At 34.8% G+C, this 15829-nt stretch overlaps 3 protein-coding genes across 10 annotated transcripts in view; 1 reads left to right on the top strand and 2 right to left on the bottom strand.

Moving 5' to 3' along the window:
- The window catches only part of LOC125679069 (stromal interaction molecule 1-like), a 44058-nt gene extending 41282 nt beyond the window's left edge, over nucleotides 1–2776 (bottom strand). For 4 of the 8 annotated variants that reach the window (XM_048917985.2, XM_048917988.2, XM_048917986.2 and 1 more), the window contains exon 1: nucleotides 2204–2751. In XM_048917985.2, coding sequence (XP_048773942.2) covers nucleotides 2204–2375 — 172 coding nt within the window. In that variant the 5' untranslated portion in view covers nucleotides 2376–2751. Of the gene's footprint in view, nucleotides 1–2203 lie in introns of all 8 variants that reach the window. The other 4 variants (XM_048917987.2, XM_056155375.1, XM_056155373.1 and 1 more) reach the window with 4 other exon arrangements.
- Nucleotides 2684–10939, top strand: LOC125679070 (steroid receptor RNA activator 1-like). The gene is made up of 6 exons (XM_048917991.2): nucleotides 2684–2819; nucleotides 3009–3155; nucleotides 7152–7462; nucleotides 8231–8333; nucleotides 8578–8648; nucleotides 8915–10939. Exons 1-6 carry the CDS (start codon nucleotides 2801–2803, stop codon nucleotides 9191–9193), a joined length of 930 nt encoding a protein of 309 aa, XP_048773948.2. The 5' UTR covers nucleotides 2684–2800; the 3' UTR covers nucleotides 9194–10939.
- A 2234-nt stretch (nucleotides 10940–13173) lies between these two features.
- The window catches only part of LOC125680328 (histone-lysine N-methyltransferase 2D-like), a 20792-nt gene continuing 18136 nt past the window's right edge, over nucleotides 13174–15829 (bottom strand). The window contains exon 21 of the mRNA XM_048919810.2: nucleotides 13174–15829. This exon is cut by the window's right edge and continues 221 nt beyond it. The gene's annotated coding sequence lies outside the window, so the exon portion shown is untranslated.

Raw genomic sequence — 15829 nt, 5'->3', positions numbered from 1 at the left:
TATTGGTACTAATACATTCTGTATACTATGTACAGTTATATATTGGTACTAATACACTCTGTATACTGTGTACAGTTATATATTGGTACTAATACATTCTGTATACTATGTACAGTTATATATTGGTACTAATACACTCTGTATACTGTGTACAGTTATATATTGGTACTAATACATTCTGTATACAATGTACAGCTATATATTGGTACTAATACATTCTGTATATGTACAGTTATATATTGGTATTAATACATTCTGTATACTATGTACAGTTATATATTGGTACTAATACATTCTGTATATGTACAGTTATATATTGGTATTAATACATTCTGTATACTGTGTACAGCTATATATTGGTACTAATACATTCTGTATACTATGTACAGTTATATATTGGTACTAATACATTCTGTATATGTACAGTTATATATTGGTATTAATACATTCTGTATACTGTGTACAGTTATATATTGGTACTAATACATTCTGTATATGTACAGCTATATATTGGTACTAATACACTCTGTATACTGTGTATTTCATATGTACATATAATAGCATTATGTCTATTGTGTACACTGCATAGTGGACCTAAAATTGTTCATACATATTAGACCTATTTACATTCTGTGCAGTGTATTTATTGGGCCCAATACATGTTAAGTAGGGTTGATTGGAAAAGTAAATATGTAATTAATATGTCATAAACTTGTCCAAAATGTCTGCTAACTAGTCTGTGGCCATCTGACACAAAGATTTCTGATCAAAATTCCACACATAAGGAGGACATGTACATTTCAGATTACCCCACCTGTGCATGTCATGTAACTGACAGTTTCATGACAAAATCCTAAAAACACCATAAAAACAAACCCCTTATCTTTCCTCAGGGTTTTGAGTTTAACATAAATATAAGACATTTACTCTGTAGAAACCTTCTGGATTAACAGTCTTTTAAGTTTGTAACATTTACTTAAACTAAAATCTGAGGGCTGAATTCACTCTCAATGCACTAGTGTATGTCTTCATTCCGATGTTGAAACCCTTATCTGCCATAACCATGCTGTAAGGAACTAGCACATGTAAATATCCAGTCCAATGTTTAATAGTGTCTTCTCTGAAATTCTGCTTGTGTATGCAGGAAAAACAAAAACTACACAGAGTACCTGATGTGATTTTAAAAGTACATTATCTATAATCAAAATACACAATCCAGTGCTGGGATGTTGTGCATGCCACTCATCCAGCCAAGATATTTATGATTAACAAGTTTCTATAGAAAACAATTTCTTCAAAACAAAGCTTTACATCTAGTAGGACAAATTTGATTACTTATACCAATCTATATTTCTATAAAAATATTGGTATCATTTTTGTATATATACATGTAGCACATGATTTGAATTGAATCTGGCAGTGGAACTTGATATTGAACAGAACAGAAAAATTTTCAATTAACAAAATGGAAGGGTTATGACAACTATATAAAACTGTATTACTATTTACTTTGTTATAATGCTCAAGGGAGATGACTTCCAAATTATCATGCTGATCAGCCTTACATCCAGAATCTCTGACCCGAATATTAATCAACATATAACATTCTGAAGCATACACTGACAGCTCACAGAGAGAGAGAGAGGAATACTGAACTGAAATATTAGTCACACAACCTGAAGTGATTTGGTACTGAAATCCCTAGTTCAATGCTCTTCTATCACACATAAACCTATGTGTCAGTAAGTTATACATGCACGGAAAAGTAAACAGGTAAATCACGTGTACACATGATTGCAGGATTGTTGGGTTCAATATACTCATGGGATTATTACACAGGTTTTCAAATTTTTTTGAATAGAAATTAGAATGTGAATTTTAAAAAATCTGACATTATGGAAATTTACCAACAACATACAACCACCACAGCCTTTGATCTAATCTCTGTTGCAGAGTATCATTGCCATTTTATTGCACGTTAAAACTTTTATAGAATTATACCAAAAATCCAACATCAATGAGCAGATCAAAACATACAAGGTGTCGGTATAGTGGGAAGCATGGCTTGGTCATCATTTTTTTTTTTAAATCTAGTTTCCTAATGACATGATCAGCATTGAGCATGTGTCTACAGTCAGTAGACTCAATCCAGTCTCACAATTTGTATTATAGATCATAGAGCTATAGTTCATTCATATCTTACCGATCACAAACTGTCCATCCGAATTGTGCGTCTCAAAGGAACTTAGAGAATGACTTTTGTTTGTTAAGTTGACAGTGTTACCGACTGCAGTAAATATAATGAACACACACACTGTCACACAGAAGGTAGCTGTCATTTTTGAAAGCCAGAGCAAAGAACGGTCCGAGTTCATGTGGACAGAATGATTTTTTACAATCGAATTTCATTATTAATCCAAAGATATAAATAATACCGCATAATGCTCTGTTAAATCATCTTTAACAAACTGTTCTTTCTAAACCGCGATTAACCACTTCATCGCCATCACTAATTCGTCACCACAGGAAAGTACTTCACAGTTATCTCTCTTGTATTAATCGGAATACCTCAGATTTCTTTATAGAAACTAATGTAATCGGGGGACACTTCCAGAAATTCTTGTTACATACTCTTTCAATTAAGGCATGTACAATGCATCACCATTGAGACAGGTACAAAACAACGTTAATCAAACGCAATGCCAAAAATACTTAATTTACAGCAAACAAGAGAGACTTTTAGGATACTGCTATTTGTTATCATTTGATTGGTCACAAACTCTAGTCACATGTCAAAAATATGGCGGCGCCCAGGCCTGGTGAGTTGGCTCATATTATGACATCAATAAAACATGTACACTGAACTATAGGGTTGATTACTTTTCTTTTTTACATAAATACTTGTGTAAGATAACGATGAACGTGAACTTTGTGTGTTAGTAACCGACCAACAGTACACGAACAAAGTATTGAGAATAGAACAAATTAATTGAAATTTATTTTCCTAGGAAATACTGAGCGAGGTTGGAACGACCCTCCAGTATTTGATTACCAATCCTCTAGTGCCCTGCAGTCCTCACACAAAAGGACAAACTTAAACAGACGTGTTGCATACCCGTTATCAAACAAGGACAATGCGGACAGGGATGGTGCAGGTAAGTTAGTGATCTAAAAGAGGCAGACCTGTAAGTTAGTGATCTAAAAGAGACAGATAAGTTAGTGATCTAAAAGAGACAGGTAAGTTAGTGATCTAAGAGAGACCTGTAAGTTAGTGATCTAAAAGAGACAGGTAAGTTAGTGATCTAAGAGAGACCTGTAAGTTAGTGATCTAAGAGAGACAGGTAAGTTAGTGATCTAGAAGAGACAGGTAAGTTAGTGATCTAGAAGAGACAGGTAAGTTAGTGATCTAAAAGAGACAGGTAAGTTAGTGATCTAAAAGAGTTAGACCCGTAAGTTAGTGATCTAAAAGAGACAGATCTGTAAGTTAGTGATCTAAAAGAGACAGGTAAGTTAGTGATCTAAAAGAGACAGACCTGTAAGTTAGTGATCTAGAAGAGACAGGTAAGTTAGTGATCTAAAAGAGATAGGCATGTAAGTTAGTGATCTAAAAGAGACAGAGACTGACAAGTGTAACGGGAATGGATGTAGCACTAGGATTTCAAATCCTTCTCATGAGAACATCAGTCCCCGTAAATTAGGAAAATATATTTCCTTTTGTCCCGTATGTCAATTTAGGATAATAAAAGATAAACCAAGCAGTCTCCGTGATTTGGATATAAATATAAACAATTTATTCTGTAAGTTAACATTAAAATATACAGTTACCAATAACACGTCCTACCCCTAGCCCTACAACGTCCTACCCCTAGCCCTACGATGTAACAACTGACTTTAAAATTAAACCTACCTAAAAATTTGCCGTTGTTTACTTAGCAATGTCACCGGTACCGCGCGTGACACAGAGATAGTGACACCGGTGATGGCAAAAAGCATGTTAATAAAATACACATCCATTACACAAGTAAAGCAGGTAGACCTGGATACTGGTCAAGTTCTGAACCATTACTGGCATCAGATCACAGGTGGATTTTAACAAATGAATACACATCTAACCTTGATGTGTATTCTGACATATGTTAAAACCCAAGCACCTGTACATTAGATTATAACACTATGCATGATGAGATCAGGGGCGGATCCAGGGATTTTTGAAAGGAGGGATGTTCTACCCTTAATTTTGGTTTTCAAAGGGGGGGGGGGGGGGGGTTTCCACCCTCAAAATGCGTTATTTTTACCTTTCTAAAGCTAAATTTTCTGACTAAAAAGGTGGGTGTCCAACCCGAACCCCCACCCACCCTAAAGGGTCTCCCACTGGAGATGTGGGGATGATGTTTGATAAGGAGGGAGAAATCTGGAGGACATAGGGATCACCTTTCACAGATGGGAGAGTTGGAGGTGATGGGTTTGAAAAAGTTGTTTGTTCTATCAGATTTTTCTCTCTTCTTATGATATAGGTTTGTCACATTCCAAATGATTTAATTTTATTGCTGATTACTTTACATAGGTATATATTTTTTTTTAAATGTATTATCCAAGTATTTAAAAGTTCTTTTACGTAGTGTAGACATAGGATTTTAACTCACCTGAACAGAAATCTTAAAGGGAAAGGCAACCCTAACCACATTGTTGCTTTTATGAATAAAGTATTTCTTGCTGATATTACAAATGACAGTCTTTAACAACAAAAATCCTTGCTTAATGATTAAATCAATATTAATCTATCATATATCTTAAATTACCCGCTGCTAAGAGAGCGACCATTGTAGTTTAATTTACGATGTCACACTGTCAGTTTCAGTTTATTTCATCAGCAGCACTGTAAACATGACAAGTCACAAACAGTTAAGTTTGGAGCTGTATAGATTTGTGCCCGGTCTTTCGCAAGAAGAAATTGAGAAAAGAAGACGTTCAGTTGCGTCACAGACCAGGCAGACAGTACACGTTTCTTCATACAAATGCCTCGAACCTCAACTTGTCATTATGTATATGATGGATCCACAGTTTAAATAGTCCTTTTTTTTCCAGATAACTTGGTTGGGTCGGGAATTTCGAGGAAAAAACACCCTTTTTTACATCTCCCTTTCATATTAGTGCAATTATCGATAACAGCTTGACAGGAAGGATTCATAAAATCTACCACATGCACATCTTTTGATGATCTTAGAATTCCATCAAAACTGGAACAGATGGTGTGACGTCAAAATTATTTATTTTTGTGGTCTTGAATACCAAAGAGTTCCACATCATGGCAGCCTCTATAGATGAAATGAATTTCAATTGTTAACGTTTTCAAACTAGTACTGAAGCTTATCTAGGCCATATATCAACAGAATAGTATGACAAATTTTTATCATATAATTAATCCTATCATTTATCATGTAATTTTTTTAGGGGTTGCATTCCCCTTTAAGTGAGCTTTATTAATTGAAGTGTAAAATTTGTCCTTTTTCTGTTGTCTGGTCTATCTTCCATCAGTCTTCAATATGTCATCTGCAAACTTTTCACTTGTTTTACTTCTCATGAATATAACTTGATTTAATTAAACATTCCCCTTGCAATAAAGGAAATAATTAAGAAATAACGAAAATAGGATAGAATGTGTAAAATATCTCAAGAACCACTAATGTTAGAAACTCCCATGAAAGATATAAATGAAGACAAAAGTTTGTTCAAATGAGGACTAGAGAAAAACTATGGTAGGGGTTAAAGTATTATGTAAGAATGTATAGGAAAATTCTTTAAAGACTTAGAAGAATGATGCATTGTCATAATAGTGGACTTCCTTTTGAAAACTAAAAGTATTAGCAACATATGTATTTAATCACCTCGCTGGGTAGCTCAGTAGGTTAATGTGTTGACTGTTCATGCGTTTGAGTCTGGCAGAGGTTTTAAATTTTTTTCCAGATTAGTTTCTACTAAAACTGCATTTTTCAATTAAATAAGGTAAATCTGAAACTTTTCAATTTCAAAATATTGTACATATTCTCCACTCTTCATCCATACCAGAGTGCGTTCGAGGTCGCCGTTCCTGTTGTTCTCGTGCTCCTTTCTTAGAGTCGCGAACAACAAGAACATGTGCACACGAACGTGTTCCTTGTTCTTCGACCACAGTACCTACAGAGGTGGTGTGAGTTCTTGCTCCTCGAACCCGTTCTCAGGTTACGTACTCAGCATTCGGGATCAACAGGATATTTGTACTCGTGCGAAGAACAGCGATCTCAAACGCACTACTAGATTCTCTGGTGCATTACTCCCCCTTAACAATTTTCTGATGAAGAACAAGGCTACTCTAAGTGAGGATGCTGCTGCTTTGCTTCCTCATGTAGTGTACATCTATTAAACAATGCCTCCCCCTTCATCGAACAAAGCTTCCTCCAACTTTCTGTGGCATATTATGTGCTTTCCATGTAAAATAATACAATGGGCATCCTTACTTAGCATGAGACCTTAAAGAGCAATCTGCTGAGAAAAAGATTGGTAGGGTGGATGAGTTGTTGCTTGTTGAATTTTTTTCTGGCTCCCCTCCACTTGGAAAAATGATGCTACACATGCCTGCATAGGAATGCTGTTGTATGTGAATGTGTTTGAGTTACATTTCGGGCATAATTCAGATGAAACCATATTAATAGAAATCAACAAACTTTGCATACGTTTTCCCCTATGTTGAGTTATCAAACTCTATAAATTTTAGCATGTTATTTATGGTGTGTTAATTCTTTGAGAAACAAATTTGACTGTATATTGTTGTGAGGGGTTGTTCTACAAGGCAATGTTTCTTATTCGTAGATAGACAACATGTTGATGGTCATGTATATGTATTCCGTTAAGTGACAGATTATATACATGTCATATTTCAGAACTGCTGGACAGACACCTGTTCATATTCACATTTCATGTCACAAAAGTTGTACATAATGTACTTGATACAAATTTTTTTTCAACATCAGAAAATAATTGTAGCTGCAGACTTACTGAATAAATAAATCTGTGGAATGACAATTCCTTGGAAATAAGTACATTGTACATATATTAAGTGTAATTATAGGCACTTAAAAATTTTCACTTTTCATAATAAATTTTATTTCACCAAGGTACAACATTAAATCCCTCTGAAGGCCCCCCTTTACTGATGCCTGTGGTGACGTCCTCCCCTGTCCAGCTACTCCCACCAGTGCCCACCACCTGTGCCCCCGCCCCAGTTCCTCTCCTTGTCCCCGGAATGGTTGTGACACCACCTGCTGTCAGCGCTGTCACATCACCGATCAGTCAAGGCAGTAAAGCGGGGTTTAGCAGCCTAGAAGAGGCACTGAAGGCATTGAATCTCCAGAGTCCTGCAGAGTTACTCGACATCATCACTACCTCACTACAGGGCAGCCTGGACAAAGTCAAGTCCTCAATTACGGTATACCACAAGCATTGAATATCAGTAAAAATAAAAAACATGCTGATCAACAAACACACAGTTATGGATGGCAATCCTAATTCCTTTACTTTAATCGTGGATAGGTCCATATGTTGTTTAATCACGCATATTTCATTTGCAAGGTTAAATTATGCGATGTCAGTATCATCATTTAATAAATTGCATAACTATGGGAAAATCTGTGATTTGTAAGGGTAATTTACACAAAAATCTTGTAATTGTGTATTTTGTGTAAATAAATCCCATGTGTAATTTTTCACGTTTACAGAATTCAAAGGGCTTTCACTTTGTTACATGATATAGTGACCTTTGATGACATTGATTGATTAAAAAACTTATGTCTCTAAGAGAGAATTTTATAGGAAATATGTCGAATATTGACAAAAATCTGTTCCAGTTTATTATATAGACTGTAACAGAAAATATCCATGTAGGATTTATTTGACTCAGAATCTTCAACCATTTAAAGAAGAAATAAAATCTGGACCCAGTTAATACGATATATATTGGGTAGGGACAATTTGCCCTTTATAAATCAGTGTGAATTGTCCTATACCAAATTTTTGTACATTCGGCATAGACTGAGCGTATTATGGTTTGACATAGTCCGTCCTAAAGATGAATAAAAAAAATATAACCACATCAGAATCATATGTCATTTAATATTTTCCTACCTTTATCTGTGTTGTTGAAATGATACGTATGATTTTTTAAAAAAAAATAATAATAATTTCTATATACACACAGGAAAGATCTTTTGATGATGTGAAGAAGAAGATCCAGTTATTCAGGGAATCATGGGACAACCTGCCCCTCCTGGTGAAGTGTAGAATGTGCAGTATGGCTGAAGGTAGCTATTGTACACAATGCATGCAAATGTACCGTCCTATCAGTCAAAAGTCGCTGTATCCACACATAGACATATGCGTATAAATATGAAGGAAATAAAAAGTGATGTTGATTGTCAGGAGCATTTATGATTTTTAAAATAAATTGTGGAAATGTTTTTCCCCAAGTATGCATGTATAAGTACTTTTGCATAAGCATAATTGTTGACAAAATGCCTCCTCTTCTGTTTATCTATCATTATCTAGCAATGAAAAAGACTGACTATGATGAAGCATGGTCCATTCATCAAAATCTGATGGTGGATTATACTGCAGAGGTATGGAGAGTCATTCACAAAATTGTAAAATGACATTTAAGAATTTATTTTTAGAAACTTTGCATAGCAATAAATTTACTTGTTCTATTGTGTTTACACAATACATTTCAAGGAATTAATAAATATTTTGATAATTGTTGTAAAGTTTTGCTTGTAAATAATTTCTTTGGTATATTTTCGGATATTTTTTTAATACATATTTCATTTTGATATTTTCCTCAACGAATGTACACATGTATAACTCACCAATACTTCTGGATGATTAGGTAAATGTATGGATGGTGGGCATAAAGAAGGTTATCCATGAATTACGAAATCTTCCTGAACTTTCTCGTACTCCTGGAGATGGTCAAGAATCAGCTGAACAGAGCGACAGTCCGGTGATTCAGCCAGACTCTGGCAACTGTGACACAGGCATCAGTGAAGTCGGTTCTCCAGAAAATCAGGATGTGGTAAACTGTGATACTGAGAAAGAGGATACTAGCCAGACTGACGTACAGACAGACAACTCCACTGAGGGAAAATCTCAAAGCAACATAGAATAGATATGAGAGTATAGAGCACAAAAATTTCATATTGCTTCCTGCCCAGACATCAGCAATGTCCTTCCCGCTTCCATCATAACTACCATGAGAAACCGTTGGTGTTGGAATTTTTAGGTCATGACAGGATTGCATTTTTTCATGGGAAGGTTGATATTATAATGTGATTGTTACCAGTTTCATTTCTTACAGTTTTGTCTTTGAATAAACTTTTTATGTATTTATGATACACAAACTGTTACGGTGTAAATGAAATTTTAGCAAGACACAAATTTAGCGATTTTTCCATAAAAGTGGGTAAATAAATTTAGCAAGAGCTGATTTTAATGACATTATAATTCAAAGAAGGTAACTATTACCTCCAATATGGAATAAATTGTTAGCGATATTCAATTTTAGCAAATCGATCTCAACACCCTTGCTAATAATGCCAAAATTAAATCCTCACTAAAAACTCTTCTCATATGGTAATAGAAATCATGTCTGATAGCTGGCTGTGTATGTAGTCTGGAGGATATATATATGTCGTGATTACCTTCTGCAAACTAGAGTGTCAAACATATGGGTATCCTTGGTGATGGTGACACAATATTTGAGATCATGTTTTCCATCATTATCTGATACAGTAAAACCACGTAAAGTGAAATGCTGGGGAAAAACAATTTTAATTCGTTATAAACATAATTGGGTATATCCAATAAGTTAATAATCTATATTAAAACTACAGGGAATAGAACTCTCTTTGCTGTAAATGCAAATTCATTTCAAGTGTGTTCACTGTAACCGTGTTTGACTGTAAATGGTGCTAATTTTACAAGAACTAATCACATTAGCAAATTCATCAAAAAATTATTTATTATGCTGTGTTGGAAACCTTTTGCTATGATACATGTACTGGGTATGTACACAAAGATCATGTAGTGGGTGTGTCCTTGTAGACTTGTACTGATGATGTAAGTATTGTGTATAGCTAACACTAGAATCATTTTTATACAGAGGGTATTGTTCCATTTAAACTGCTTTCCATTGATAATGTTAACAAAAGTTAACCATTCCAAATTTTGCCCGAGAATAGAATTTTATTTTTAAAGTTGATGTTCAAACGAAAGAAAAAAGTGTTCTGCAGACTCAGTATGTTGTGAAACTTGCATTGTCCTGATTTTAGAAGAATTTTGCATATCATGTTTAAATTCTAATGAAAAAAGTTCTATTGATCATGGTGCAACATCTTGAATAAAATTATGAGGGTGCCAAGAGTAAGTGCAATATTTATAGGTTATAGACTTTGTATGGGAAAATATGCCAACCGAGTTTTTTGGTGCGTAGACGGACCGAGCTTGCGAGGTCCATCCGCGACAAAAAACGAGGTCGTCATATTTTCCCATACAAAGTCTATAACCTTTTTATTATATACTTTCAATTTCATTTAGAAACTAACAATAATTTTATTTTTAACAATTTCTTTATTGGTTTAACTGAGTAAAAGATGAAAAACACGAAAAAAAATTAAATTAACGGCGTAGTAATTTACTTGTGTATTGATTGTGACGTAATGTTTGCGAGCCGGAATGTTTCTGGGCATATATCGTGTGATATATGCCCGCAAACTTTTAAAGAAAAAAGAAGAGATGAAATTGAAAGTATATAATAATGTCTAATATTAGAAATGTATATGACTATTTGCATAGTAAAATATAATGTACGATGTACATCCATATTGGGTTGTTACAGAATAAATGAAAAATGTGAGTTGTGTTGTCTTCAAGTATATACCATTGTGTTTCCACACCTATAATGCATACTAATTATATGTATGTGGATTTACACTTCAGTGAACTAGACATGGGTTGATATTGGGTTTCTTTTAAAAGGCAAGACATAAACTGCAATACAAGGTGCGATATATTTGTGCACATTGGATGCAACACACTATTTATATGACTGTGTCATTTGATACAGGTCTGGATGCCTCTATATTATGACTGGGTCAGTAGATACAGGTTGAGGTACCACTCTGACTCTATATTATCAATGACTGGACCAGTAGATACAGATTGAGGTGTCACTCTGACTCTATATTATCAATGACTGGGCCAGTAGATACAGGTTGAGGTACCACTCTGACTATATTATCAATGACTGGACTAGTAGATACAGGTTGAGGTACCACTCTGACTATATTATCAATGACTGGACCAGTAGATACAGATTGAGGTGTCACTCTGACTCTATATTATCAATGACTGGGCCGGTAGATACAGGTTGAGGTACCACTCTGACTCTATATTATCAATGACTGGACCAGTAGATACAGGTTGAGGTACCACTCTGACTATATTATCAATGACTGGACCAGTAGATATAGGTTGAGATAAAACTTTGTATTGTAGTAATTAGGACTATACGGACCTTGGATATCAGCATGGGTAGCTCAGTGTTAGAGCACATGACTAGTAATGCAAGGGTACAGGGTTTGAATCCCGGTCCAGCCAAAAGATTTCTCCTCTCTCCTATATACTACGTTTGGTGCCGTTGACCACCCCTGGACTTGCAGGTGAAACTCCTGCCAGGGGCAAAAAGAATCTGGGTTGTGTGTGTTTTTGAGGGTGAAGACAATATAAGGAGGGAGGAATGTAGTAATTAGAGCTATACAGATCATGGATATCGGCTTGGGTAGCTCGGTGGTAAGAGCACCTGACTAGTAATACAGGGGTCCAATGTTCGATTCCCGGTCCAGCCACAGATTTTCTCCTCTCTCCTATATACTACAGTGTTATGAATACATGACAAGGCCTGTAGACACAAGTTGAGGTACCACTATATTGACTACATGACTGGGCCAGTATATACAGGTTGAGGTACCACTCTATATTGACTACATGACTGGGCCAGTATATACAGGTTGAGGTGCCACTCTATATTGACTACATGACTGGGCCAGTATATACAGGTTGAGGTACCACTCTATATTGACTACATGACCGGGTCTGTTTATACAGGTTGAGGTGCCACTCTATATTGACTACATGACCAGGCCTGTAGATGCATCTTGAGGTACCACTCGACTATGAAAGAAACAGTATGCAGATTTAGGCAAGTTGTCATTGTTCACTCACAGGATATTTGAATTTTTAAGTTAACCAACTTGACATTTATACATTGCTTTTTTTTATTTTCTCTGTGCTTTGGGGGGAGTGGGGGGAGAAAAGAACTTCAGTGCATTCAAACAAATTTGCACCCAAAAAGTTAAGTTTTGTCCTGGAATCAGTTCAGCTGTGAATGAGCTTTATAAATATTGATGGGGACTGTTTCAATTATTAGTTTTTGTGATACATGTACATATACAAATGGAAAAACAAAATCTCTTGGCTAGTAGAAAACAATATATCAGGTCTGTGATTAAATTCCTCAGAAATCAGAGGGAAAACTGGTCAAAAAGGAAGGAAAACACCTCACCCTACCTGGAAAAAATAAAATTTTCTGTCACTTTAGATCAAACCCAAAGTGTTTCAAATTAAGCTAATCAGACGATTTCCTCTGAAAAGAGAGAAAAATCACACCTCTGAATGTTTACTATAGAACATTCATCAAGTTTGAGTAATACTCAGAAAAGAATAGGTTAATACTCAAACCAGGATGATTGTGAGCACAAAAGTGACATCATGCATGTGCAATCATCATTATATAAATGTCCACAAACCCAACTCTCCAAAAGCCAAATAATGAAGCCAGAAATCATATTTTGTACAGTTAAGGAACAAATTTTGTAGCAGTTCCCATCCAAATGAGAAAGCTAGGGACAAAATGACACGCAAAGTAAAGCATCGTAAACAATTCAATAGGCCTATTCCTTTGGTTTTCATATTTGTATGAAAACTTGATCATCTTTAACAATTTATATGGTTTTCATATCTGTACAAATACTTGATAATCTTGAACAGTTTACTTCTTCCTGTAGAAAATAATAACAACAAAACACAGTCTTTCATGACAATTCTATATTTGCACAAAACATGTGTGATTCTTCCCGTATAAAACTTTTATTTATTGCTGTATAGATTAAATCAGAAGAAACGACACAAGTTGTCTCCCTTTCCACTTCCCAGGTCTACACGGAGAGTGATGAATGTACAGTGTGAGAAATTAATGGCAATATATAAATAAAAACAATACAGCAGGCTGGGCTAACTCTGCATTAATATAAGTATATTTTATGGTAAAACAGCATAACCTGAAAACATGAAAATTATGACAAGTACTAGACTCAAATATTAGTAAATATTTTCTTCATTACGAGTAATAAATATGTTAAATCAGGACTTGAAATACTATTCTTCTTGTAATATCGTTCAACAAAATGCACTCTGTACACACAGTGTAAAGAAAACATCCGTTACAATACCAGTTAAAAAAAAATGAAAATCTTGGGCTGATTTAATTAACACACGGAGGGAAACAACCAAATTGGAATTTGAAGATGCTGTGGGGTCTTTTAACACATCTATATAATCTATGCATAACAAATATAACAAGATAGACTACTCTGTATAGATAAGACATTACACTACGACAGGGAAAAAAAATCTGTACAATATAATCTCTGACCAGTAACAACAAACACAGACAGACAAACATTTCAAGCCAAGACTGTACAATCATTGAAACTTACAACTTAAGACACGATTTAATTAATGTAAACACCATAGAGGAATCTAGACTGATTTGTGATGGGAATAAACTGCAACATCTTTCAAATTATGATTTTTCACTGAAAAATTTCGTCAGAGTAGGCAGAATACAAGTAATCATGAGAATGTCCATTACCAAACAGTCCAATGTACTTACTTATTCAGATCTGTGTGGCTCTAGTTTTGTGTGTGTGTTAAAAGTCAGCTGATGATAATTACAATGTACGAGAAATGAAACGTTATTACATGTGTGCAGATCAACGTAGAACTGTTCACGCTGTCCTCTACAAGTCTATGAAACTTCTACACATATCAACCACAGCTAAAACAAAACCAACCAGGGAAGAAAACATGGGTATATTGAAAACATGATGTATAAGTGTAATAAAAAGGAACCACAATTAAATTAATCAACAAGACCAAAAGTGAAAGTCTATCAAAGATCACAAAGGTACAAGAAAAAGCTAGAATATATAATTGTCAACTATATTTTTTTCTATTAAATATGCATATAGGATGACTGTGATATACTTGTACATGTTTATATAATGTGAAATGAACTGAGTAATTGATATACATTAATCAACACATAATAGTATTGAAAACTGGTTTTGTAATAACATATGAATGATTTAATTCATGTCCTTGAAATTCAATGTTGATACACTAAATTTACACACAATTTACATATAACAGCCATGCTGCCTAGTGCTGGTGAGATCGTTAGAAGGCCACATACGTCACTAACACACCACTTTCGACACCGACCACAAATGTCCAATAAGAGTCAACTGTATCTATACGTCGCTCCCTCATGGAATGCAGAGCTGCGATTCGAACACTCTCCCGTACTCATGGTTATAAAAATCTCAGAATATGACTGCAACAGTCATACTTGACAAAAAGTGATGAATTTATACAGATGAAGGTTAAATACATGCGATACAGCACTTAGTTAAGTCTGGGATTTCCGTTATGATGTTTTGTACAAAATGTCATCTTCCTGAGGTAGTCCATTGTTACAGTACTGTCCAAAATCAGTCTCCATACCTAACTTCAACAAGCTAAATATACATTATAATCCAAAATTCAATGTCTATCTGTCCTAATCATTCATAAAGTGCTTTTCCTCATTATTCTACCTATTATGTGCATTATTGGACAAAGATATATGTGTGTAAGTGTGTGTGTGTGTTGTGTGTGCAAATCCGTGTCTGTTGACTGATATTTGACTCACACTCACCAAATTACTTTTATTATGCTTGGTTAATACTAAGCATGACAAAATCTGAGTCTTGTATCATGAGAAAATTCACTTCATAAATCTCACTGTCTTGTCATTAACATGAATTAGCGAAAATCCACATCAAAGGAGATTAAAAGCTATTTGATAAAAAAAATTTAAAAATCATATGTTTACACTACTTGCATAAGGGGATTGGAATATTATTCATTTGTACAAATTTATAATACTATCAGCATCATACAAAACAATATTGATTTATCTTATTATATATAAGCAATTGCACTCTTCAACATTCCTGTGAAAAACTGTCACACACACTTGAGGAACACCACCCCAATTTCTTGCAACATGTATAAATAACACACAATCCACACTACAGATTTATCAACGTATTTGAGGGGTTTCTCATGCCGCCTCTGAAGTTTTCTGACAAATCTCTACAGAGTCTTGTGAATTTCCATCCTGCGCGACTGACTATAAATTAATCATAAGAGCTTCGTTGTGATCCTTCTTGCCAATATATCACATCCTTAGTCACCTCGTTTTGTTGTACTTGGCAATCAATGCCACTAGCCTATAATTCTGCCACAAACATTTCTATCTATTCAAATACACAGGAAATATCACTTCTCCTCAAGGGGATACTTTCTTATTCTAAGCTGAAATAGCCTCTCCTATTTGATCTGGAGTTTGGGTTTGTTTTTT

Source organism: Ostrea edulis, chromosome 2 (assembly GCF_947568905.1).
Source record: "Ostrea edulis chromosome 2, xbOstEdul1.1, whole genome shotgun sequence".
NCBI lineage: Eukaryota > Metazoa > Mollusca > Bivalvia > Ostreida > Ostreidae > Ostrea > Ostrea edulis.
The sequence above is the reverse complement of the archived record's forward strand: the minus strand, read 5'-3'. Positions and strand labels throughout refer to the sequence as shown.

Excerpts from the sequence above, each read along its gene's own strand:
- LOC125679070 (XM_048917991.2), top strand. Across the intron at positions 3,156-7,151 it reads TGCGGACAGGGATGGTGCAG|GTACAACATTAAATCCCTCT; the intron begins GTAAGTTAGTGA and ends TATTTCACCAAG. Across the intron at positions 8,649-8,914 it reads TGGTGGATTATACTGCAGAG|GTAAATGTATGGATGGTGGG; the intron begins GTATGGAGAGTC and ends CTGGATGATTAG.